General features: G+C 38.9%; 1 protein-coding gene across 1 annotated transcript in view; it reads left to right on the forward strand.

The window, feature by feature from the left end:
- The window catches only part of ptn (pleiotrophin), a 429,887-nt gene that overhangs the window by 258,261 nt on the left and 143,744 nt on the right, over nt 1-27,882 (forward strand). The window contains exon 2 of the mRNA XM_028808352.2: nt 14,852-14,952. Within this exon, the coding sequence (XP_028664185.2) occupies nt 14,852-14,952 (101 nt within the window). The remainder of the gene's footprint in view (nt 1-14,851; nt 14,953-27,882) is intronic.

Genomic DNA, 27,882 nt, shown 5'->3' on the forward strand with positions numbered 1-27,882 from the left:
TATATATGTATGTCTATATATATATATATATATATGTAAATTTGTATATATATATATATATGTTTATGTGGATGTGTATATGTGTATATACGTATGTATATGTAGATATGTGTATATGTAGATATGTATATATATATATGTATATGTATATATATGTTTATGTGTGTGTGTGTATATTATATATATAAAAGACAGCAACACTCATAACAATGACAACACAATTACATTGACAATCATGTTACGTTATTTTTAAAATGTTTCCTTTTTTTTTTTTCATAACCTCTTTAACATACTACTTCTCCGCTGCGAAGCGCGGGTATTTTGCTAGTATATATATATATATATATATATATATATATATATATTTGTATACCTATTCTTGTGATTAAAAATCTAGTTTTGACCATAGTTTTGTGTTTTACTTCAAATGTAGTATAATTCCTTTACCTTACTGATTGACCTGTTCTTACTGTGGTTTGGCCTTGGCTGTATTTGACTACCCTTTTGTACCATTCCTGAAAAGCACTCAAGTTAGAGTGTACTTTGGGTCTTGTATGAAAAAAGCCCAACAGACACAACAGTTGCCTACCATTTTCTTTTTACTTTTATGCCTAAGATATTCGTGTCATTGATGTTCATTATTTTTTCATCTTTTGTTCTGACTTACCTAGGCCACTTCTAAGTTAGGTTTTAAATTTCAGCTTGTTTCTAGTCAAATAACTATAACTGTGACAACTGTTTAATTAATAATTTAATTGGATCATGTGGCTGATGTGTGCTTTGTACTGATGTGTGCTTTGCAAACGCTAGAGGCTGTTGAGAGTTTTTGGTCTGTTCTGTGGTGTGAGATTTAAATAAAAAAAATGAATTTTGCTCTTAAAAACGTGGGTTTTGGTTGTTGCTAAAGGAACCGTGTGGGAATTTTTAAAGCTTTTTTCCCTTTAGAAGGGTTTTTTTGCTTTTTTTTCGCCCGCACAAGAGCAAAAGTAGTTGGGTGTTTGGAAGTGCGCTTGGAAAAGTTACTTGTACTTGTACGTGTACTTGTTCTTGTTATCTGTATTTGAACTAGCATCGAGGAGGTAGGGTAGAAAGCAACAGTAACTGATATAGGCATTCGTAAGCAAATAACCGCTTCGTTGTAACAGCGATTCCTTAGTTTAAAGGATAAGAAAAAAAGAGGCCGCAGCTGACTTCAAAGCAATAAAGGGGAAGGCCCAGCAGTGCGCAGGTAAGCGGCCAGTGTTAAGACGCCGATCAGGCACAAGGGGCTGTAGGAGCAGATAAGGTAGTAAAGTTTTATTTATTTGTTTAATTTATTTTGAACAGTCCTTAGCGGTCCAGAGGTAGAACAGTTAAACGGGCGACAGCGTAAGGGTTCTGTTCCGCCGTGACGGGTTACATCTGAACTGGAGAGGCACCAATGTATTGGGGAGGTGTATGAGTAGGCTAGTTGAGGATTGTTTAAACTAGGGAATTGGGGGGGGGACAGGGAGGTTAGGACAGGCCAGGTTTAGATCTATGCATGGAGGTACAAACAATGGTGTAGAAATAAAAATGCCTAGTAATGTAAATTCTAAGCAAACATTTAAATGTAGAAGGAGTAACACATTAAATAGCTTGCTTTAATGCTAGAAGAATCAAAAATAAGGTAACTGCGATGGAGCTGTTTGTATTAGAGCATAATTATGATATTATAGCAATAACGGAAACCTGGCTAAATAACAAAGATGGGGATGAGTGTAACATAGAGGGATACACATTTTTAGGAAGGATAGACAGAACAGAAAAGGAGGTGGGGTTGGTGTATGGAAAACAAAATTTAAATGTAAGTCCTCTTCATTTAGATGATGAGTCCCACCTTAGTGAGGACATGTGGATTTGCCTGGAAAATATTATGGGAAATAGGTGTTATTTTAGGAGTGTGTTATAGACCACCCAATTCATACAGTAATTTCAACACACATTTATTTAGTAATATCAAAAAGGCAAGTTTACAGGGAGATATTATAGTCATGGGGGACTTTAATTACCCAAATATTAACTGGGATAACCTTGCAGATGGAGGAGCACAAGAGTTTTTAGAAGTAATCAGTGACTGTTTTTTAAGCACCAACATGGGGGTAAAGCCTGTCTGGATTTAGTGTTTTGTAATAATCAAGATAGAATTGAGGGTGTAGAGGTTATTGAACCACTAGGGTCAAGTGACCATAATATAATACAATTCTCAGTATTTCGTAAGAGTGCAAATGCAAAGACTAAAATTGTTAAGTTGAACTTTGGTAGGGCAAATTTTGACCAGATGCAACAAAGTCTATGTAGGATACACTGGGATAAGCTTTTAAGTGTGGAAACAATCAAGGAGCAGTGGAACAGGTTTAAAAATGTGTTACATTTAATGCAGGAGAGATACATACCTAAAATTAGAATTAATAGGAAATTTTTAAAAACTCCACAGTGGATTAATAAAGATTTAAAAAAGAAGTTGCAAAAGAAAAAACTGCTTTATAAGCCATATAAGACTAATGACTGCAAAGTGAATTGTAGAGCATATGAGAACATGAGAGCAACCATTTAGAAAGATATCAGGGAGGCTAAAAGACAGTTGGAGAGGAATATAGCAAATAAGGCGAAAGAGGACACTAAGAGATTCTTTCAGTATTTTAGTAATAAAAGAACAGTCAAGGAGGAGGTCAAGTGCATCAGAAATAGTAAAGGGGAATTAAAAGATACAGACAATGAAATAGTAGATGCCCTTAACTTACATTTTTCTGAGGTGTATACAAGTGAGCAAGTGGATAACCTCCCAGAGGTAAATGCGACTACTAAGGAGGTACTGAGGGATTTGGAAATTGTACAGGGAGAAGTACTGCTCAGATTAAATAAGCTAAAATCAAACAAATCACCATTGTACATCGCAATGTATAAAAACTAAACTTGGCGTAAGGCCATGCACATTTTCACGCTAGCTCAATCCCTTGCGTATGCAAGTTCTCCGCTCAGTTTTGCAAACTGGCGGCACCCAACGTCAAAGCAGTGCTACTGTTCCTGTGTGGTTTCCCTTTAGTTTTTAGATTCACATCCCTGAATCGCATATCATTTATTAGTTTAAGGCATCTCATTGTAATCAACCTGTAACCATATAATGGTGCACAGAATGGCCAAACTATTCAAAATACCATCACTGCTTTAGTGTTGTTATTCCCAGTACACCACTGAGTATTTAACCCACTGTATCTGAGTGTGGAATCATAGCTGTACAGCAGCTGATCGGATTATCGGTATACAGCATCTTGCACATGCTGTCTCAGCCATGTGCATAGTCTATTTGAAGTTGTCCCATACATACCTCGCACTTTAGAAACAGTTTCATCCCAAGTACTCTAAACGCATTCAATCAGTCCATCAATTGCTCCTGGTAGAACTGTTTGTACTTATAAGTTCAATCACCTCACTGTAAACTTGCGATACAGTTATAATATTGCACAGTCTGAGTCACTTTATAAAGCGCGTATTTACATATGATGACGACTGACTTCTAAGTCGATTTAGATTTCCAAGCGCTATCTTCTTGGAGCTCTTGATATCATTTTTAAGAAGAAATGCAGTAAAGCATGTTTATTACATTATACAGATAAGTTTTAAACTTCGTTAAAATAATGTATATTGTTAATAATTAAATATGTGAGGACATGGTGGCACAGCGCTAGCAACGACCTGGTGCCCCGTTCAGGGATTGTTTCTGCCTCGCGCTGTATGCTTTCTGGGATTGGTGCGACCTGGATGGATAGATGGATAGAATAATAAAACATGTACTACGAAGATATTTCAATGTTTCATAAAGGTTTTGAAGAATTGTCATTCTAAGCTTATAGATGGCTTGGCATCTATTACAGAGCTGATCATGGTGATTGGTTACTTGGAGAAAGAAAAGGAAGGACAGGAATAGGAGGTTAGTACGTTTGAAAGAAACAGTACAGCTGCAATAAATTGTTTCATCGAAGGTCGCGCACGGTGCAGCAAGCATCTTGCGGGAGGCAGGAATAAACGTCACTATCACTGCACCACTGTGTACCCATGTTTAATATGTGCTTTAATTCCTATCATCATGAAAATGATATCAAGTATACATCTTAAGATTTAAATTGTTCAGAGAGCTGTAATATCATGAATGTAATGTATTCTGTGTCCTGTTGGCGGAAGAGAAAGCCTGTTTAAGAAACACGTAGTGATTCACACACATAGAACACATAAAAGAACACACAGAAAGAAGCATTTAACATGCTACTTTAGTACAATGGGATCTGAGAAACTAGTAAATTAAACGATTTTAAGATGAAGCTTATGACGTTCTGCTTTGATGACAAAATGTAGTACATGATTAAAGTGGAAATTTCAATATTAAAGTTGACATTTGGAAATTTTTTTCAACTGTGTCCCTATTTTGTTTTTCTTTTCTCTGTACCCTTATACGCTTCCATATGACACTCAGACAGTGAGCTCCGACACGACTTTTCATGGCGACTTTGATATCTGACCACTTCTTGCTTATTTCGGACACTTTGCGACTTTCTGAACTTGAACTTTTGAGTTTCTCCACCACTCTTTCACTTGATCTATTTCCTTTTGTTGATTATATCACTGCTTACACCAAAAAATAGTACTTTTTCCCTTGCCCCTATCTGGTATTCGCTGAAGTTCTTCTTTTTCCCCCGTGCTTTTGCCATTGCCTTTCACAGAACGCTGAGCTTTAGGGCTATTTATGTCGATTTGCATATTCAAAGGGGTGTAATTCTAGGTGGAGTTGGGGAGTGGCAGCAGGTGCGTGCACGTGCATTACTTTTCACGCTGACTGGGATTTATGGAGCGGAAGAATGTGGAAGTTTGCGTTTGCACAGTTTTATGCATCTGGATTTTTTTGTGCATACCCACATTTCCACTTTTGTCCATACACCATGTTTTAATGTGAATTCTACACATGGTGTTATTCATTAGGCCCAAGACCAGATAATATTTACCTTTGAGTTCTTAAGGATGCTAGTGAGTACTATATATAAACCCTTGACACATATTTTTAGGAAGTCACTGCACACTGGAGAGATTCCGAAGGACTGGAAAATGGGAAATATCATCCCATTATATAAAAAGGGTGACAGGGCAGATCCAAGCAACTATAGGCCAGTACGCTATACATGCATCACAGGAAAATTAATGGAAGGAATTATTGAGGACAAGATTGAGCAACACCTGGCAAGGACAGGAGTTATTCTGAACAGTCAGCATGGGTTCAGAAGAGGAAGGTTGTGTTTTACTAACATGCTGGATTTCTATGAGGAGGCAACAAAAGGATATGATCAAATATGTTATTTATTTTGATTTTCAGAAAGCATTTGATAAGTTGCCACATGAGAGGTTGGGCATCAAATTAAAAGAAGTGGGAGTTCAGGGTGATGTTTTTAGATGGGTGCAGAATTGGCTCAGACACTGAAAGGCAGAGGGTGATGGTACGAGGAACCTCATCACAATTGGCCGATATTAAGAGTGGTGTTCCACAGGGGTCAGTACTAGGGCCACTGCTATTTTTAATCTAAATCATTTATATCTATAATAATAAAAGGCAAAGCCCTCACTGACTGACTGACTGACTCATCACTAATTCTCCAACTTCCCGTGTAGGTGGAAGGCTGAAATTTGGCAGGCTCATTCCTTACAGCTTACTTACAAAAGTTAGGCAGGTTTCATTTCGAAATTCAAAGCGTAATGGTCATAACTGGAACATATTTTTTGTCCATACACTGTAATGGAGGAGGCGGAGTCACGTATCGCGTCATCACGCCTCCTACGTAATCACGTGAACTAAAAACAAGGAAGACATTTACAGCACGAGTCACACGCGGGAACGAAGGTAAATGACGTTAATTTTTGACTGTCTTTTAATACTGTGTAAGCATACATATTAACACATGTGCAATTAAACATGTGCATTTACGGGGTGATTTCTCAGGCTTAAAAGCTCACCTTTTATCAAACGCGGGAAGAAAGGTAACTGACGTTGTTCACTGTCTTTTAATACTGTGTAACCATACATATTAACACATGTCCAATTAAACGTGTGCATTTACGGGGTGATTTCTCAGGCTTAAAAGCTCGCCTTTTACTAAAAAGGTAAATGCAAAACTATTTTCAATCATTCTATGATCTGCTTCTCACAACTGAAGGCACCGTGGCTGATGTTACGTCACTTGCTGTCCGACCATAAGCTTTACCTGCTAGGTAGCCGGACACTCACTTCACTCCCTTTCGGGAATCGAACCTCTGAGGTTTTCTTTTGTTCTTAATTAAAATTTAAAACCAATACTTCACCGCTGCTAAGCCCCTCTAGCGCTGACGTCTGAGGTTCGATTACTGTAAGCAAGTGCAGTGAGTGTGTAATTACATTCACGGCATTCGTAGTCTGATTCACAATCTGATTGTATGGGTGCTTACTTCCAGGTAACGCTTACACTTGGCCACCAAGTCAGCTCGAAGTGATCACTCGAGTAAAGGCAGCTTCACAAAAAAACTGATCCTTAACAAACTGTTATTAGTATATTTTCCCTCAATTTAAAAACGTTTTATTTTCTTCTTAATAAAAATTTAAAAGCGGTACTTCGCCGGTGCGAAGCGCGTGGATTTGACCGACTGACACATACAGACATATTCATGAGTGCAGGTACTTCGGAAAGAAAGCACCGCGTAAACGTTAACTTTAAATTAACTTCATAGACCTACAAAAGGTTGCCATTCATTTGAGGCAACATTGCTTTTCTTCTGTACAACTATACGTTGCATTCTCAAAAGAGTGTGCTTGCACGACTTCGGATATAGATATATATATATATGTATGTCTATATATAAATATGTAAGCTTATAAGTACTGCCTTACTTCTCTTTAAGAAAGGAAGATGTAATGATACTTAATTTAAACGATTCCATGTCTTCCTGGGTTTGCGTAGCTTATTGTCTAAAAAGGAGAAACCCTCATTTATAAAACTTTGCTGCAGATGACTTAGCTTATTGTCAATATCTTTACACGTTTTTTTAACACTTATTGACTGAAACGTGCTTTCACAAAAAAAGTTAGGGCTTTGCTACAGGATACACCCTCCACAAGTTAAGCAAGTAAAAATAAAATATATATTTCTGTTTTATTTAATCATTTTAAGTTCGTATGCATAGCCCCATTTGGCTGTTTAATTTTTTTTTTTCTTTCTTCACTAATATTTAATCTCCTTAAAGAAAAACAACATATCCATTTTACTTTTTTTGTATCTCTTTAGTAATATTTTAGTGTAAAAGAATAACCACTATTTGAACTTTTTATGTTACTTTATACATTTATTTTACACAATGTTGAAAAATTAATAAAAAAGCTACATATTTTGGCAGCTGCTGCTTTCATTTTCAATAAAATGAAAAAAGCTCTCCAAGAGAAAACGTCAATAAAGAAGAAACAGTTTGCACTATCTAAAAATCAGAAACCCTCATTTATAAAAGTTTGCTGCAGATGACTTAACTGAAAATAAATGAATAGTTCCTATGTGTATAATACATATTTATCTATTTTACTTATGCCTTTATTCCACCAACTTACAACATCTGAGGTACAATTTGTTACATTACTTTTGTTTTTTGCACAACATGCAGGTGAACTGACTTCCTCAGGGTCACACAGTGGTGTCAGTACCAGGATTTGAACTGACAAGCTCCGGGTTTGCTGAAATATTACTGAAGAAAGAAAAAAAACGAAAACGGGCAAATGGGGCTATGCATACAAATGTCCATCCGTCAATTATCCAACCTGCTATATCCTAAATACAGGAGCCACTAAGTAGATATGTATATATACAGTATATATATATATATATATATATATATATATATATATATATATATATATATATATATATATGTATATATATATATATATATATATATATATATATATATATATATATATATATACAGTTTATATATATATATATATGTATATATATATATATATATATATATATATATATATATATATATATATATATATATATATATATATATATATACAGTTTATATATATATATATATATATATATATATATATATATATATATATATATATATATATAGTTTATATATATATATATATATATATATATAGTTTATATATATATATATATATATATATATAGTTTATATATATATATATATATACAGTTTATATATATATATATATATATATATATATATATATATATATATGTATGTATATATATATATATATATATATATATGTATATATATATATATATATATATATATATATATATGTGAATTTATGTATGTATATATGTGTGTCTATATATATATATATATGTATATGTAGATATGTAAATTTGTATATGTATATATATGTTTATGTGTGTGTGTGTGTGTATGTATATATTTATGTATATGTATATATGTGTATGTATATGTATATATGTGTGTATATATATATATATATATATATGACAGCAATACTCATAACAATGACAACACAATTACATTGACAATCATGTTACGTTATTTTAAGAATGTTTCCTTTACTTTTTCATAACCTCTTTAACACACTACTTCTCCGCTGCGAAGCGCGGGTATTTTGCTAGTACTGTATATATAGCAATATAAGTAACAAGATGGTTAAGTTTGCATATGATACCAAGATTGGTGGATTAGCAGATAATTTGGAATCCATTATATCATTACAGAAGGACTTGGATAGCATACAGGCTTGGGCAGATTTGTGGCAGATGAAATTTAATGTCAGTAAATATAAAGTATTACACATAAGAAGTAAAAATGTTAGGTTTGAATACGCAATGGGTGGTCGGAAAATGGAGAGTACACCTTATGAGAAGGATTTAGGAGTCATAGTGGACTCTAAGCTATCGACTTCCCAACAGTGTTCAGAAGTCATTAAGAAGGCTAACAGAATGTTAGGGTATATAGCACAGTGTGTGGAGCACAAGTCTAAGGAGGTTATGCTCAACCTTTATAATGCACTGGTGAGGCCTCATCTTGAATACTGTGTGCAGTTTTGATCTCCAGGCTACAAAAAAGGACATAGCAGCACTAGAAAATGTCCAGAGAAGAGTGACTAAGCTGATTCGAGGGCTACAGGGGTTGAATTATGAGGAAAGATTAAAAGACCTGAACTTATACAGTTTAAGCAAAAGAAGATTAAGAGGTGACATAATTTAAGTGTTTAAAATTATGAAGGGAATTAGTACAGTGGATCGAGACTGTTATTTTATAATGAGTTCATCAAGAGCACGGGGACACAGTTGGAAACTTGTTAAGGGTAAATTTCGTACAAACATTAGTAAGTTTTTCTTTACACAAAGAACGATAGACACTTGGAATAAGCTATCAAGTAGTGTGGTAGACAGTAAGACTTCAGGTACTTTCAAAACTCAACTTGATGTTTTTTTGGAAGAAATAAGTGGATAGGACTGGCGAGCTTTGTTGGGCTGAATGGCCTGTTCTCATCTAGAGTGTTCTAATGTTCTATTAATGTAACTTTGAGGCTGTGAAGCATGCCCTTAGCCTGTATGGACTGGGGGAGACTATGAGCCCTCCTGGGGTATGGCATAACATAAAAGGAACCGCCTTCTTCAATTCAGAGATCTAGAGTCAGGAGGAGGACTAAGCTTGCGTGAGGAGCAGAAGAAAAGGCAGAAAGACAAGAGTTACAGAGCATTGCTGTGTGCTATTTACTGTGTTGTGGCTGTGGCATGGGAAACACTAGCTGGAGTTTCCCACAATAAAAAGCCATTGGCTTTTCACTTGTGTTCAAGCCTTTGTGTCAGGTGTTTGGGGAATTATAGCGCCCCCTGGTGTCCACAAGTGGCATAGACAGCAGGATTCCTGGCCTTCTAGTGTCAGTGACCTGTTTTTAAATAGTCTTGTGGCCAGAACACAAGAACACTCCGGTACCGAGTTCACCAAAGAACTGCTTCCATCTGCCATGGGAAAGAAGAGGTCTAGGCAGACCGCAAAAGCATCGGGGGAGCCAGGCGCAGTGCATTGCTGTCGGCAAGGGAGCCAACTCGGGGAGTGAAGATGCCAGCCAGGTGAGACAAGCACTGGATGACGGAGTCTGGATAGGGGTATTTGCCTCACCCAGGTTCAACACGCCCCGGCAATGTTTTACGTCTTTTGCATGCTCATCCATATTACTAACTGAGAATGGTAAACCGGATGGACGCAGGGACATCCGGCCATGGGCCGTAGCCGCAAAAGACGTACTGCGCAGGCGCCCCACAAACCCCCCCCCCCAAGCAACAGAAACCGGCCGGATGGAATGCAACGTAAACGCACGAAGCCATTGCACACGAAACGGGACACACACAAAGAAGAGGATTGAGACCCACGACACCCAAAGCCCCCCCTCCAGTAACTGAAATAAGAAATGAGGCCACGCGCCCCTAGAACACCAAAAACAAAGGAGTCACACGCAGGCACACATAGCACACGAAACGGTTTGCACACAAAAAGGACGATTCAGCCCCACGACACACAAACACCCCCTCCACTAACAGAAATAAAAACTCAGGCAACAAGCCCCCAGCACACAAAAAAAAAAGAAGCCGCGAGCGCCACACAAAGCCCATTGGACATGAAACGGGACAGACTACGGACATAGCACGCGAAACGTACACAAAAAGGACGATTCAGACCCATGACCACACTAACGATTGCGCCAGTTAGCTGACAACGCGTTCAATAATGAGTCCACTATTCATGAAAATTCATTGGGATTAATGAATGTCATTTGCAATCATTGTCATTCACTTAACTTCCCTGAAGAAACAAATGGCAATACAAGTAATGAATTTACACGTTGTTGTCAAAAGGGTCAAATTACACTGCCTCCTTTACATTCATATCCTGCATATCTACAGAAGCTTCTAACTAACGAAGTACCTGAAAGTAAAAACTTTATGAACTGCATTACATCCTACAATAGTTCATTTGACTTTGCATCTACCGGAGTAAATATCAGGTCACCAAAAGGCAATGACCCATACTGCTTTCGCGTATGTAAACAAATATTACATCGCATTGGAACAGTGCACCCTGAAACAAATCAAGAACGCAAATATGCACAAATCACGTCGGCACCTACAAAGCGCTTCTGAAACCGCGGAAGAAAAAATGTCTCGGCTCCAAAAACACATGTCACTCATTATTCAAAATACCGGTCCCAATCACAGAAACATCGGTATCCACTATGAAAATGAACTGTAAAAATGCACGTGACATCCGTCTTGCCACACTATTAATTATAGATGAATGTACAATGGCATCCAGTCACTTACTCAACACCATTGATAAACTTCTACAAACGTTGATGAATAATAATATTCCCTTTGCAGGAAAGGTACTTTTATTAGGAAGAGATTTTAGACAGTGCTTAACTATTGCTCCACTTGCAATACGCTCAGCTATTGTTCAGTCCACCTTAAAATACGCGGACAATTGGCATTGCGTTGATGAATAATAATTTTCCCTTTGGAGGAAAGGTACTTTTATTAGGAGTAGATTTTAGACAGTGCTTAGCTATTGCTCCACATGCCATGCGCTCAGCTATTGTTCGGTCCACCTTAAAATACGCGACGACGTCATACATAAACAACAAGCAACCGAACTACAATACATATACAGGCGCGAGACCTGATTGGTGATAATACAAAGAAACGAACAGTCCACATGTTAACAGTGAGTTCGATCCTACTTATTACTTATCCATATTCCTAACGATAAAGATCAAACAAGTCATCAATTCACGATCACGGATACAAAACTAGACGGCTCGAGTAACGGGACCACAAACACGAACCCGCATCAAAAAAAAAAAATTCACCTCGGCGCGCTTCTAAAACCGCGGAACAAAAAATGTTACGCGAACAATTGGCATTGCTTTCTAAAGATACACTTGGTACAAAACATGCGATTTCCACATCCCGAATATAACAATTGGTTATTACAACTAGAACATTGTACACTCACCAATACAGATGGACTTCACCCAGATATTATTACAATTCCTCAACCCTTTATCTGCGACGACTTACTTACGGAGATATTTGGAACAGCGGTCTCATTAGACCAAATGTCCCTTTTAACACAACGAAGTATATTATGTCCAAAAAATATTACTGTTGATCACATTAATAACCAGGTCATTTCATTACTTCCTGGACAGTCACACCTCTTTCTAAGCTCTGACAAACTTGACTCTGATGACGACAATGACCATCTTAATTTCCCCTTAGAATATTTGAACACTATTAACCCAGCCGGATTACCACAACACAGTCTTAGCCTTAAAAACGGAACAATACTCATGCTATTAAAAAACCTTAACACTAAACAGGGTTTATGCAATGGCACACGTTTAGTCGTCTACACCATGACACACAATATTATTCAAGCAACAGTTCTTACAGGATCACATGCTAACAATACTGTTCTAATTCCTAGAATTGACCTTACAAGTTCTGACCTGGAATTACCTTTTACACTTAAACGGAAACAATTCCCCATTTAACCTGCCTTTGCCATGACCATCAACAAATCACAAGGACAAACCATGGACAAGGTTGGCATCTACCTATCTGAACCCATTTTTGTACATGGACAACTTTATGTGGCCTTCTCACAAGTTCGACGTTCATCTGACGTTAAAGTTAAGGTCATAAATGCTCCATGCCAAGGAAAACTCATTCAATGACAAGACACCATCTTTACTACTAATGTTGTTTACAAAGAAATTTTCCAATAAACCTTTACACTATGCCAAACACTTTATTGTTTGCTTCCTATCTGCGTCATCTACACCTTCACACTATGCTATATCTCATTCATACATCACGCTCTTTGTAATTTCCCAACACCAGGGGTTGGCGAGCGAAGCGAGCAGGGGGCAGAGCCCCCTAGTACTTCCTAAATGATGAATACCCAGACACCCATCTAAGGCTGAAGCACATCACAGGGCTATACAACAACAGATAGAGCTCTGTCTGTCCAACAATGAGGACCTCAACCCGTTGTTTCCCAAGGAGGGTCACATGACCTACCCTGAAGAACCAGAGGAAGGCTGAAGTATAGGGTGGCCTTTGTATTGCCTGGTTCCTCACCCGACAGAAGGGAATCTGCAAAAGGGGAAAGTGGTGGTGAAAGTGGTGCAGGTCTCTCCACCCAGGTAGATTTGGTGGTACAAGTAAGTGTGTCCTGTACTGTACATGAGAAAGTGATGCAGAGTAAAAGGACTCCGGGTGTTATCACTGAAGGATATCAAGTAGCCTTGATCCTGATAACCGATAGGTACATGGGCCTCCAGTTAGGGATGCCCTGGTGGAGGAGAAAGGCCCAGGGCTAGACAAGTAGGACCTGGTTGTTGGTGCTGGCATCTGGCCTGTCCAGCCTCCCACCAAATGGTCACACAGAAGGGGAAGGCAGTCCAAACAGTACAGGGTCTCTTTTCATCTCATAGAGACTGCCACCATAACCCAGAGCAGAAAGGAGATCTGTGAGATAAAGAGCAGGTCTTCTAACACTGTTGTGCGTGAACCCTTGTGCTCATGTGTGTCGGATGGCCATGCTCTGTTGACGTAGACAGACAAGCCAAACTTGTCGAGCATAAGGAAAGGTAGGGATTCCCGTTCTGCTTTCACACTTGCAGGACACGGGCTCCAAGAGGGGAATGATGGTTCTATCAGTGCCGTTGGCTGGAACATGGCTGGAGACACTACCAGTATATTGAAAAGAAGGACGATGGAAAGCGTCATCATTTTAGCGTCTCCCTGTCAGCCAATTGTTTTTATTTTTCAGGAGGGAGCCATGAACTGGTTGATGCCAACAGCCCCACTTAGAGAAGGATAGCCCTCACAGGACAGAATGCCTCACCCAACATGGCTCACCTGAGGGAGGGGCCATGCGAAGGAGGCCGCCTGTGACACCCACAGCATGGAAGGACAAGGGAAGAGAGCTTATACAGGGCTTTGTCTCCCCCAGGGTGCTAGATGGCAGCCTCCTTGGCCACGGTATTGCCATGGATTCTCACAGGGCATCTTGGAAATTGGAGTTTGTTGACATAGCCTTGTTGGGTTCTGTGGGTGCTGCCAGGGGTTCTAAAGGGACTGGTGCGCCCTACTTTGTCAGGCTCCAAAATCACATGGAAGTGCTTCTGAGCCATAGCTTCAGGACACTTGATGTACTTCTGGAGATTACATAAAAGGAGCTGCCTGCCTCAACTCGGAGACCCAGAGCTGGGAGGAGGTTAAAACTTTTGTGAGGGGTGGAGGAAAAGGCAGAAGGAGAGAAGATGGCAGAGTTACAGAGCATTGCTGCACTCTATTTGCTGTATTGTGGTAGTTGCATGGGAAAAGTTTGCCGGGAAAGAATTTCCCACAATAAATAGCCTTTGGGTTACTGAAGCACTTGTCTCCGAGCCTTTGTGTCGGGTGTTTGGAGAGCTGCAGCACCCACTGTTTGCCACAAGGCATGTAACTGAAAAGGTGGACACTTACAGAATCACACCTTTACAGATGTTTATATTTAATGTATAAATATCTGGAGAATTTTATTTTTGAGTCTTTTGTGCTTATTTAGAAAAGCCTCAAAAATACATTAGGTATTAATGCTTCAAATTATAAAAATGTCAAAAGGAGGATGAACATGACTTAGTCATTATATTTTAAACTTAATTTCAAAAATAATTCATATTAAAACAGTAATGTTTTGTTAAGATATTGAATCTTTCTATCTTTCACAGGATGCAACAGAAGCCTCAACAGTGTGTCATGGGTACTCTTGTCGTTGCTTTGCTAATTCTGTCAACCGTGGCAGCAGAAGCAGACAAAACAGAAAAGCAAGGTGAGCTAAATGTTTTTCATTGGATACTTGACACTATCTATCTATCTATCTATCTATCTATCTATCTATCTATCTATCTATCTATCTATCTATCTATCTATCTATCTATCTATCTATCTATCTATCTATCTATCTATCTATCTATCCCCAATACATATATGATAACTTAATAAGTGATTTTAAATTGCACCAGATGGACTTTGGAACAACATGGCACTTCATTAGAAATCACTGCACCTTTACAAGCACCATAAATTTACACCAGCTGTTGAAGACTCAAATCAAATGTATGTTTTTATTGTACAATAGTAACGATAAGAGCAGTTCCTACTCAAAATGGTAATTCTGGAGGGCACCCAGATTCGATCTTGGTACCTCTTTATTATGAGTCAGCAGTTCTTACTGCTGCGGCACCCAAGAGGTCATATCTGCTTTGTACCCTAACCCGATTTCTTTTTTTTCTGTCATATTCTTGAATAAAAGCTCACTTGTTTTGTTATACATGTTCCTTTTGTGAAAGTGTTTATTTGATATTTGGACTTCAGTCTTCACACATTATTCACTTCCTGTCAAAATTTTGTTGTTAGTACTATAACATGAAAAAAGTTAGTCTTTTAGGCATTTGTTCAACATTTCTTTAGTTTCTCACATTTCCTGTCATCCTACACTTACCCAGATCGTTGTAGACATGGAACACACGTGAAAAGCATGTGTTCTAAATAACAATATATTATTTACCATATGCAACTCCAGGACCTCACTCTCAGATAAAGAAGACTTAAGCTGGGAGAACTTTTGCCTGAGATGAGTTCTGGCAGTGGAGGGATGGGATAGCAGGCTGCTTGCTGCTTGTGCTGATCGACACATTTACAAAGCAAAAGACACTGATGGAGAGATGTGAAGGGATTTAAAGTGGGCTAGGATTACGAGTTTTTTCGTAGGCTTCAGGGATTCTAGTGTTAAATCAAAGAAGTTTGGAACAACCATGATTCTTTCTAAAGCTGGCCACCTGACTGAGCAATTGTGGTAGAAGGGCCCTGGTAAGAGTATTTAACCCCTAAGAGGTGACCAAGAAGCCAATGGTTTCTCTAGCTGAGTTCCAGTGAACCTGTGTTGAGATGAAATAAACCACTAGAAGGACAACCACCACTGCAGTACTTAGATCTGGACTTTATAATAGTGTTGCCAAACAGAATTGTCATCAGTAAAAGACACATGAAAGCACACTTGAAGGATACTTAAACTATGAGAAACATGATTATTTAGTTTGATAAAGCCAAGATTAGCATCATATCTGAAGGAAACCAGGCACCACACATCACCTGAGAAGTACCATTCCAACAATGGCAGAATCATTCTGTGCTGCTGTTTAATAGTGGCAGAGACAGGGAGACTAGACCTCACAACTTTACAACTGATAAGTCATTACATGTATAACAGTCAGCAACACAGGGCTTCATAAAGAAGCATACATTTGAACAAGCTCTCGGAATTGCAATGGTCTGGACTGCATGCTGTCGTGATGTCATGGAAGTAGTGTTGCGAGATGTCTTCTCAAATAGAAGATCTATCAACTGTGCTTTTCCAGTAATTTCAGTAAGAATGGCCATCAATTAATCAAGATGCATATGCTGTGGCTACTAATGACCTGTTTGAGAATCCAGTAACGTGCAAACTGTGATGTAAAATGCTTGACTGCTTACCACATGCTCTTGAAGCCCAGCAGCCATGAGATAATTAACTGGAATTTCTATGTCTCTCGTTTCTTAGTGTACACAAAGGCAGTGAGTCATTTCAAGCACCAGGTCTGACACATCTTGCCAAGTGCATGGCAAAAGGCATTTGATTGCTGAAAATATTCATTTTTTAAGTCTTAGCTCAGGATGACTGCAATTGAATCCAAGATTATCACAGATTTTTCTCTGTTTGTCAATCTGGTTTATGCACGACAGTAGAATGAAGCACTATTTGCAAGTTGTGTTTCTCTCAATGACATCAAACTTTTATCTGTTCTTAAGATTTACCCAAACTGGCAATTGGACATGGTAATTGGCTGGTAATGCATATGCAGCATTTTGAATGCACCTGTTGTTTGTGTTTAAACATTCAACATGCTTAGCCCTTTTTGATTACATAGTCCCAGGAGAAACAAAAGAAAATATGGTGCAAAGCCTTCATCAGCCACCATTACCAGATAGTCCTTGATGTTGTAAGCTGACAAATGAATATGAATAGCTGAAGTTGGAGGATCTGGTAACAGCAAAAACAGCATCCTTCTTTGATATCATTATGGAAAAAGGCAAACAAAGGTCTATGTCATTTCTCAAAAAAACACCAGGGGCCTTATGTATAAACAGTGCGTATGCACAAAAATGTTGCGTAAGCCCATTTCCATGCTCATATCGCGTTGTATAAAAACTAAACTTGGCGTAAAGCCACAGACATTTTCACATCCGGTCAATCCTTTGCGTACACAAGTTCTCCGCTCGGTTTTGCAAACTGGCAGCACCCAGCGTCAAAGCAATGCTACCGTTCTTGTGTTGCTTCCCTTTATTTTTTAGATTCACATCCCTGACGCGGCTTTATCAAATAGACTGAAATTAACAGCATATCATTTATTAGTTTATGGCATCTGATTGTAATCAACCCGTAACCATATAATGGTGTGTTGTCACTGTCAGTGCACCACTCATTTAACCCACTGTATCTGAGTGTGGAATCACAGCTGTACAGATTATCAGGATACACCATCTAGCACACACTGTCTCAGCCATGTGCACAGTCTATTTGAACTTCGTCCATACAGTGCAGCAAACCCTTCAGAGCCTGTAGGGACCTCACACTTCAGAAACAATTTCACCCCAAGGCTCTAAACGCACTCAAATCAGTTCATCAAGTGTTCCTGGTAGAATTGTTTTTACTTATAAGTACAGTCACCTCACTGTAAACTTGCGATACAGTTATAATATTGCACAACCTGAGTCACTTTATAAAGCATGCATTTAGATATGAAGACAACTGGTTTCTAAGTTGATTTAAATTTCCAAGAGCTATCTTCTTGAAGCTCTTGATATAATTTTTAAGATGAAATGCAGTAAAGCATGTGTATTACATTATGCAGATAAGTTTTAAACTTCATTAAAATAAATGTATATTGTTAATAATTAAACATGTGAGGACACGATGGACAGCTGCAGCGATGAGCTGGCGCCCATTCAGGGATTGTTCCTGTCTCGCGCTGTATTCTTATTGGGATTGGCGCAACCCTGGATAGACAGATGGTTGAAATAATTAAACATGTACTACGAAGATATTTCAATGTTCCAGAAAAGTTTTGAAGAATCGCCATTTTAAGCTTACAGATGGCTTGGCATTTGTTACAGAGCTGATCGTGTGGCAATTGGTTACTTGGAGAGAGAAAAGGAAGGACAGGAATTGGGGGTTAGTATGTTTGAGAGAGACAGTACTGCTGCAATAAATTATTTCATTGAAGGCTGCGCACAGCGCAGCAAGCATCTTGCGGGAGGCAGGGTGCCAGCTCATTGCTAATACTGTGCCACCGTGTCCCCATGGTTAATACATGCTTTAATCCCTATCATTATGAAAATTATATCAAGTATACATCTTAATATTTAATTGTTCAGAGAGCTGTAATATCATGAATTTAATGTATTCTGTGTTCTGTTGGCGGAAGAGAAAGCCTGTTTAAGAAGCATGTAGTGATTGGACTGTGTTGTGGGCTCGTCGGAATAGGGGAGAAATTCTCCACGAGTGAAGAAAAATAAAAATTTGTGTTTTTATAAGTGTTCTTCCTGTGTCTGTCTGTGTCGGGTTGTGTGGCTGGCACACTACCCTAGTGGTTCTGTCACAGTGTATATGTATAGGTGTATATGTATATGTGTATGTATATATGTATATGTGTATATGTAAACGTATATGGAAGTGAAGGTCTGTGACAGGGTTTCCATATTTGTAGCTGGAGATCCACAAAGGGAGAAAATGAGTCACATATTTTAAAATAGTTTTTTATTCCTAAGCTTTCGACAAACTATTAGGTGTCATCATCAGAGGAAAATAATTAAACATACAGTAATCAATGGCAATATATAGCAAGTGGGGGGGGGGGGATTATAATAAGGTCAGGTTTGGAAGGTGTTGGTCATAAAGTCTTTATTATTTAGATGTTCTTCTTTTTAAGCCTGGATATGCTGTGTTCAAGTCCAAGTGTCTGTTAATGGCAGTTTCATTAGAGAGCCACGATTCAGCCAGCTCTCGTGGCACTGTGAGAGCAGTGTCCCAGTTAAACGTGCGTCCAGTGGAACTTATATGTGCATAAATCAGAGACCGTGGGTCCTTCCTTTTGATGGCACTGCAATTTCCCTGCATATGTGTTGCGAGTGTTTTAGATGTTTTCTTACATATACCATTGCATGGAATGCTGTAAACTGTGTTTCTTGTCTCTGTGGTCAATTTTTTGCTTTTGGCGTTGAAAAAGACAGTCCGTAACTTGTTAACCGGTGTGTGCACTGTGTCGATCCCATGTCTGGACAGGACACGTAATATACTTTCTGACACATTACAATGACAAGGGATGGTGTGATAAGTGTGGTGAGGAACCAAGTTGGAGTTGATTGTTTCCTGATGTCTGGGGCATCTCCTATATAGGCAATGTTTATTTAATATATGTTTTGGGGTAGCCATTTGATGTGAACAGGTGAAAAGGATAACGTCTTTCATTCATTTTTGTGTCCTCTGTGTCACAAAGTCCTAATACAACTCCATTTACACAATGAAACACAACAGAAATGTCAAGGAAATTAATGTATTGGCTCATTTCTTTTTCCATTGTTAATTGGATTGCAGGAATTAATAAAAAACTGTTTTAAGATATGTGACTCATTCTCTCCCTTTCTGGATGAAGAGCTACAAATATATATATATATATATATATATATATATATATATATATATATATATATATATATATATATATATATATATATATATATATATTGTGATATATGTCAGGCAGTTTATCCCGGCTAATACCCCCACACCACTAGATGGAGTCCTCCCTGCAACATGGAGGGGCCCTGAATTCCCGCAGGGGATCATGGACATTGGAGATTTACTTCACAGCCCTGCTGGATACCATGGGGGCCCCCAGGGGTCACTGCAGGGAGGCACGAGGATTTATATTTTCCATATAGCCCGGAAGTACTACCTCGTCATGAGGACGGAAGAAGCAAAGTTCTTCCGGGCTGAAGAAAAGAAGGAGTTTTTCATTTGACATTTGAAATCACATGGAATGAGGGACAGAAGCACTTCTGGGTCAAGGACTATAAAAGGACGATGGGAAACCCCAGCAGACTGAGCCGAGTTGGGAGGGTGTGGAACGGAGCTGCTGGGAGTGGAGAATTGATTAGTGTATTGTTTAGTATTGATTTATTGAGTATTGTGGAGTGGAGGTGCTTTGTGCACAGTATTATAAGAATAAATGTAATTATTGGTCTTTTACCTGGTGTCTCAACATGTTGTCTGAGGGTTCAGGGGTCGACAGTGCCCCCTATCTGTTACAATATATTATATATATAAAATATTGTGATATCAGCAGACCTTGAGCCACAAAGAGTTTTGGGGAACCAGTGGGCAACTGTTTAATCCAAACAGAAGGTAGAAAAAATTAGCCAAAATAAAATAGCAAAAGGAAAGTTGTGCTTCTCAGATGTCCATCTCTATTGCTGGTAATAACAATGTATATCTGGTTCCAGTTGTTTTTGATAGTGCTGATTCCCAGAAAGGGATAGGTAGTAATGACATGGACCTGGAAGTGATGTCACTCATCTTCCAACTGACATTCCCAAGAACTGCGGATTTAAAGAGAGTTATTGCTTACCTGTGCAGAACCTTGATGATGCTTCCTAATCGCACGTGTCTGACAATATATTATATATAATGTATATACTTTGTATGTGTGTGTGCATGTGTGTATGTGTATATTTTTATATATATATATATATATATGTGTGTGGGTGTGTGTGTATATGTGTATATATGTATGTATGTATATGTGTGTATATATGTGCCCTGTCTTAAACGGGCTTTTATATATGTATATAAAACCTGATGGGATTTCCTGGGAATGGTCTGTAAGGAACTGAGAAAGACAGTCTGCACACTCTGCTGCCCCCTGGTCTGATATGGTATTACCAATATTTAAGCCCTTTAGCTGCCTCCTACTTGCACGTGTGTGACAAGACGAAACCATCACCCCCCAACCCCCCGCCCCGGTCCAAGATGTTGTGCACACGAGACAGAGCATCAGCATTGAATTGGAGAGAGCCCTTGCGATGAACCAGTGAAAACTTGTATGGTTGAAGATCAAGAAACCACCTAGTGACCCAGGAGCAAGGCCGTCACCAGAGTAAACTCATGACCCAGGCGGTAGTACCTCAACTGCATAATCGTCCACTTAATCGCCAGGGCCTCTCTTTCCACCGCCGCATACCTGGTCTCCCGATCCAGCAGTTTCCGGCTCAGGAACATAACAGGGTGTTCAACACCATTGATGTTTTGGCTCAGCATGGCACCCAGGCCTGTGCCCAAAGTGTCCGTCGGGGGGATGAAAGGGAGAGAAAAATTAGGTGCTTTCAAAATAGGAGTTGAAGTAAGGGCCTGCTTCAAGTCACAGAATGCAGTGTTCGTCTTATCTGTCCATACCACATTGTTGGGAGCCCTCTTCTTTGTCAAATCAGTCAAGGGCACCGCGCTCTCTGAAAACCGAGTACCCAGCTAATCCGAGAAATGCTTGGACCTGCAGCTTGGTTCTTGGACAGAGCCATTTCAGAATGGCTTCTACCTTTGAACATTGTGGTTTGACAGTACCCTGACCCACTAGGTAGCCTAAATATTTAGCCTCTTTCAATCCAAAGAAACACTTCTTAGGATTGATTCGAAGCCTGGCTTCGGCTAGAATCTGCAATACTGCTTTCACTTGCTGTATGTGATCCTTCAATGTGCTAGAATAGATGACAACATCTGTTTTGTCTTGGTAGAGTAATATATTGCTCTACTTTCCCCTTTGTATTATTAAGATGTAGCCTCTGTCAGAACGCCTCAAATCTCACAGACTTACCACTGTTTATAAGGTATTGTAGTTTATAGCTTATCCCCACCTTCCCTTCTATATCTATAGGCAATTAGGTGTAGTAAAAAGACAAGCAGGAGTTAAGTTACACATAAAATAATGTATTATTGATAATATTCATAAATAATAACAATATGCAAAATATATTTGAATATTGGCAACCATGCAACCTGATTAAATGGTGATGTGTAGTTTCAGGTGGCACACAGACTTGTAGTTATTTAAAATGTCTCTAGTTAAGGCATCATTGGTGCTCAGCCTTCTTCAGAACAGGCCGTATGCCTGTTCCAATATGGCTGCTGAGCTGTGGTCTCCATTGTGTTGTCCTTTCAGTTCATCAGTTTGGTCTTCATCATATGTTAGTAAGAGAGAAATGCTTCTTCATCATCAGAGGTTAGTAAGAGAGAGAGAATGTGGATGAGCAAACAGATTTATAGATTCTCTGTCCAACCCCTAGAGCCAATAGGACATCATGGTACTTAAAGGCTTCTGATACAAGCCAATTCCAAACAACCATACTTCAGACCAATGGGGGAATAAAACATCTTAACACCTGCCACCCCCCAAGACCATATGTTAAGCATCCTGGCTTCCTTGCTGGGGTTGAAAGACTTTAGCAGAGAAATACTCGCCAAACTGGTTTAAGGAACATCCTCCCCCATCTCTGTTGTAAAATTCAAAGAGACCCATTCCTGGTGGGGGTAAACATCACTAATGTAACACTAAATTACATTGCTTTGCTTAAATTACAAATAAAGACATACAAAATATTTATCAAGTTATATGCAAAATCTTACATCACAACAACATCATCTAGATATGCAGCACTATATGCATTATGGGGTCGGAGCACTTTGTCCACCAGACATTGGAAAGTCGCAGCAGCCCCGTATAACCCGAATGGAAGGGCACGATACTGCCAATGTCCGTTAGGGGTGCTAAACGCAGCCTTAACCTTAGTGGAGGTCATTAAAGGAATTTGCCACTACCCCTTAGTCATGTCATGTATAGTCAAAAACTTTGCTTGGCGAAGTCTTTTGAGGAGGTCATCCACTCGAGGCACTGGATAAGCGTCAAACTGGGAGACTTGATTAAGCCGATGGAAGTCATTGCAAAACCTCCAACTCCCATCAGACTTACTAACCAAGATGATCAGACTAGGCCAGGTACTATAACTTTCATCTATTACTCCTAGTTCCAGCATGCACTTAATTTCAAGCTCCACTTCTACTTTCTTTGCCTCAGGAAGTCGATAGGGTCGCTCTCTAACAATAACCCTGGGCGCTGTCACTATGTCATGTGCAATCAGAGTGGTCCTCCCAGGTTTCTCAATCACCACCTCCAGGAGGGACAGGTTAGCTGTTTCAAGCTCCCGTCTCTGTCTAGAATTTAAATCTGCTCCGAAATTAAGGTTGACTGTGCGAGCAAAGAATGAGTGGGGCTGAGCGGGGATGGGATCAGAATCCCTTTCCTTCCACGGCTTCAGCAAATTTACAAGATAAACCCGCTCACTCAGTCGAAGATTGGGTTATTTTACCAAATAATCGACAAGCCCTTTCCTCTCCTTAATTTCATAAGGTCCTTGCCAATGGGCAAGTAATTGATAATGATGGGATAGGAGGCTGCTTGCTGCTTGTGCTGCTCGACACTTTTGCAAAACAAATGGAGAGGAGCGAAGAAATTTAAGGTGGCCCAGGATTATGACTTTTTTCATAGGCTTCAGGGATTCTAGTGTTAATTACACAACAAGAGATTCTGATTTGCATTAGGCTAATGTGCAAGCTGTTGCAAAGGCTTGTTGCAAAGGTCTGAGGTTTTCACTCTTATTGGCATTCCATGTGAGATCCTAACTGACCAGGGTATGCCCTTTACCTCCTGTGTAATGAGACAGCTATGTGAGTACCTTGCAATTAAATAATTGAGCACCACTGTTTACCTTCCTCAGATGAATGACCTTAAAAGCAGCATCTTTAAAGCAGATGTTTTGGCAAGTGGCTTATAATGACCTGACATCCTGGGACACGATGTTACCCTTTCTCATGTTTGCTGTTTGTGAATCTCCTCTGGCTTGTATTGGCTTAAGTCCTTTTGAACTATTACTTGGCAGGTGACCACGAGGAGTGTTGGATATTTTTTCGGGAAGAATGGGTGGAGGTTCACCCTGACACTCACAGGGTGAAATTTGTCAATCATGTTGTTTTGCTCCAGGAACACATTTCTAAAAAATTTTTCTGTCACTGTGGAGCATCAGCAGTGTGAACAGGATGCACAAAAACGTAATTATGATAGACAACGCAAAGTTCGCAAATTCAAAAAAGGCAGTCAAGCACTTGTTTTGATTCCGTCTGACCCACATACTTTCCTGGGACAGTGGTTGGGTCCTGTGTTAGTCGAGGAATGAATGAGCCCTCTGAACTATAAAGTTAGGCCATCGAAAGCCAATTTACCTCTTACATTTAATCTTTTGAAGGAGTGGTATGACCCTAATGAGGTGGTGACCACGTCCACTGCAGTCTCCCAGATTGAGATTGCTAACAGTGATGATTTGATGTACTCACAGAAGCCTGAGTTACTGTGCCTGAACACAAGATTGTGACTGAGTCTAATGTTAAGGTACAGATGCACCCGTATTGTGCACCGGAAGCAAAGATTATGTGGACCCATTCCACATATTCTAGAGCATTTCTTGATGATATGGTCATTTTCTGTAATGATTGTAGGTCATATCTCAACCACCTACCAGCAGTGATTGACAGCTTGAGGCAGGCTAAGCTGACAGTTAACCCTACGAATTGTAAATTGGGTATGTTGGAAACACATTATTTAGGGTATTCTATGGGGAACAGTTTGATTAGACCTCAGTTCAACAAAGTGGGTGAGTTGCTGGCATATCAATGCTCAGAAATGCAAAAGCAGGTTTGGGCTTTCCAAGGGGTCACTGATTATTATAGGAGGTGTGGAAACCAAGGAGCTCCAGCCGTCCTCCACTGGCAAGCTTTATCCATCTTCCTCCCAACTCTGACTTCCCGAATAGAGTGAGGCAGCTCCTTTTAAGCAGGACCTGGGAATGCTCCTGGGGGCTAATTAGCATTACCTGGAATCACTCCCATGTCTGGTGGAAATCTACTGTAGGGCTCTGCAGCTCCCCCTGGCAGCCCCCACGGAACCCAACAGGGCTGTACCAAGCTCCAACTCCTGACATGCCTTGTGGAAATCTGTGGTGCTACAGCCACCCACCCGGAAGGCTGCCCTCTAGTGTCCAGGGGAATTTAGTGTCCTGTGGATACTCTCTCCCCCAGTCCTTTCATCTAGCTGGTGTCCCAGCCAGATATTGGCTGTGGCCGCCTGTCACAAAGGTTTTTCTCAAATTTTGCACATAGAGATATCCCTTTAACTGACCTGACAAAGGGCAGAAAGAAACGCAGCATTATCTGGTGCTTGTGAATGGTCATTCTCTGAGTTGAAAACCGCTTTGTTGTCATACCTATTCCTGAGGAATCCAGATTTTTTTAAGGAGTTCATTCTGCAGACAGATGTGAGTGAGTTTGGTTTGGGAGTTGTCCTCTCTTAGTGTCTTGATGGGGATGAACACGCCATCACGTTTCTGAGCAGGAAATTGCTCCCCAGGAAGCATCATTAGTTGACCATTAAGAAAGAATGTCTGGCAATTAAGTGGGCAGTGGAGGCACTCCACAATTACTTATGGGCTAGGTGGTTTACCCTGATGACTGACTATGCTCTGCTCCAGTGTTTCTTCGTACAGAAGGATATGCATTCCCAGCTCACTATGTATTGTAGTTCATTAGCTTGCAGCCATTTGATTTTAATGCCCACCATCGACCCTGTTCTGTGCACATCAACACTGATGTCCTGTTGAGGCTGACCAAGCCCGACTTCAACTGTTGATGTGCACAAAGTTTAGTATATACAGTTTTAATACATATGTGCATGTGTGAGTGTCAGATTGCTCATAAAAGTGCTCACCATGAGCAATAAACAAAAAGTAGTGTTCTAAGTAATTATTTTAAGCAATACTTGTGGCAGACTTCAATAGAATGAAATTGTTTGTCTCGAGGTAGTGGATCAAAGCAGACAGGAAGACAAAAGACAGCACCATTGTAAACAATTTTTATTTATAATAGGAAGTTTAAAAAAAAAAGTCAAAATAACAATTCAGTTACAAAAATGCACTAAATATAGGCAAAAAGAATAGTATACTGTGAATATGATGGAAAAGATCTGTCCAACATGGACAATTGAAAATACAGTAGTGACCAAAAGAACAAAATTAACATTTGAGGATCAAAAGGGAAGACATGTCTGGTAACAAGTCAAATCTAAAAACAAAAAAGTAACAAAACCAAAATGTTCAGTCAAAATAATAAAGCATAAATTAACATTTTGCCTTTCCCTGTAAACTAGTTTTCTATTTGTTGAGAATCTAAAGCAAGCACACAGTAGTATGTGTACTGCCATATATCATACTGACAGCATGATGACATCAAATTGATGTTTCCAGAAAAAAATCCCATGACTGGCAACAGATGCAGTTGCCGCCACGTTAAAACAGAAATGAGTAGTACCCATGAACATAAGGCAGTACAAAATGGTGTTGCAGTGATGTCAAAAAACTATAACAACAAAAAGGTATAACAATAAAAAATATTAATAGGAAATTTTTAAAAATTATAAATCTGCTGGAGCCAAAATGAATTATGACACATCCAAATTAAAGGAGTTCTAGACAGCAGCACACTATTTAGTAAATCTTTGAGATTGTTACAAAAGGGTCATAGTTGATTATAATTCAGAACAAGAAGATAGAGTAGAATCTGAAGAAACATGACAGCTTTAGATTAAAAGGGAAGTTCATTTTGCTGACAGGCATATTATAAGCTATAATGGGCTTATTATAACAGTTACTTACCACAGCCTGTATTGATGTCTGAGACATTTTTATACTATTGGTTGATTATACACAAAGATATGCTTTAAGTAAATAAGACTAACCCCCAAAACCCTTACATTTCCAACACCCATCTTACTTACCTTACATGTACATCCCTCTGATTACCTTGGTTGCAGAAGTTCTACAAATTAAGTGTTGACACAATTTGTTTATCTTAAATTACTTCAGAATTTTTTAAATTGTAGTTATTTTTCAGTTATTTATGTTTTAAAATTTAAGAAGTAATAAAGTATCAATGTGTGGTTTCCATTGTGCCCTTGTTATCTTTTTAGTGACATACCTGTCAGGCTGCACTCAACTGCTAATTTTCTATCTTGAAAGCCTTTTGTCAGTATGAAAGAGGATGACTAAAGAAAATATAGTAGGCTTTTGTGGGAATAAGTAAGTTGTCTTTGTTAATTTATTTTAAGTCATTCACATTTTAATTATTTTTTAATTAGGATGTCACCTTTTGATACTTTGTTAGCAGCAGAGTAAATACAGTAAATTGCATTATTAGCACATTATGAATCATTCAAAAATGAATATAAAATTACAGTAAAATGATTAAAACTTTGACTTATAGATACAAAAGTGATCTGAGGTATCAACACAGTTCCTTGAGAGCCAATAGTGTATGTCAAAAAGTAAGAAGTAACAATTTCACAGAAATTCTGCTGTCTTGTTAGCAACCAGATTGAACTGGTACTTGTTTTAATTGTTTTTAATTGCTTTAATATTATGGTGGTGCACTGTTTAGTGTTTTGCGAGACATGGACGCTATCCAGTAACCTGAGATGAAGACTGGACTCCTTTGGTACTGTGTCTCTTCGGA

The sequence above is a fragment of the Erpetoichthys calabaricus genome, chromosome 1, assembly GCF_900747795.2.
Source record: "Erpetoichthys calabaricus chromosome 1, fErpCal1.3, whole genome shotgun sequence".
Classification (NCBI taxonomy): Eukaryota; Metazoa; Chordata; class Cladistia; order Polypteriformes; family Polypteridae; genus Erpetoichthys; species Erpetoichthys calabaricus.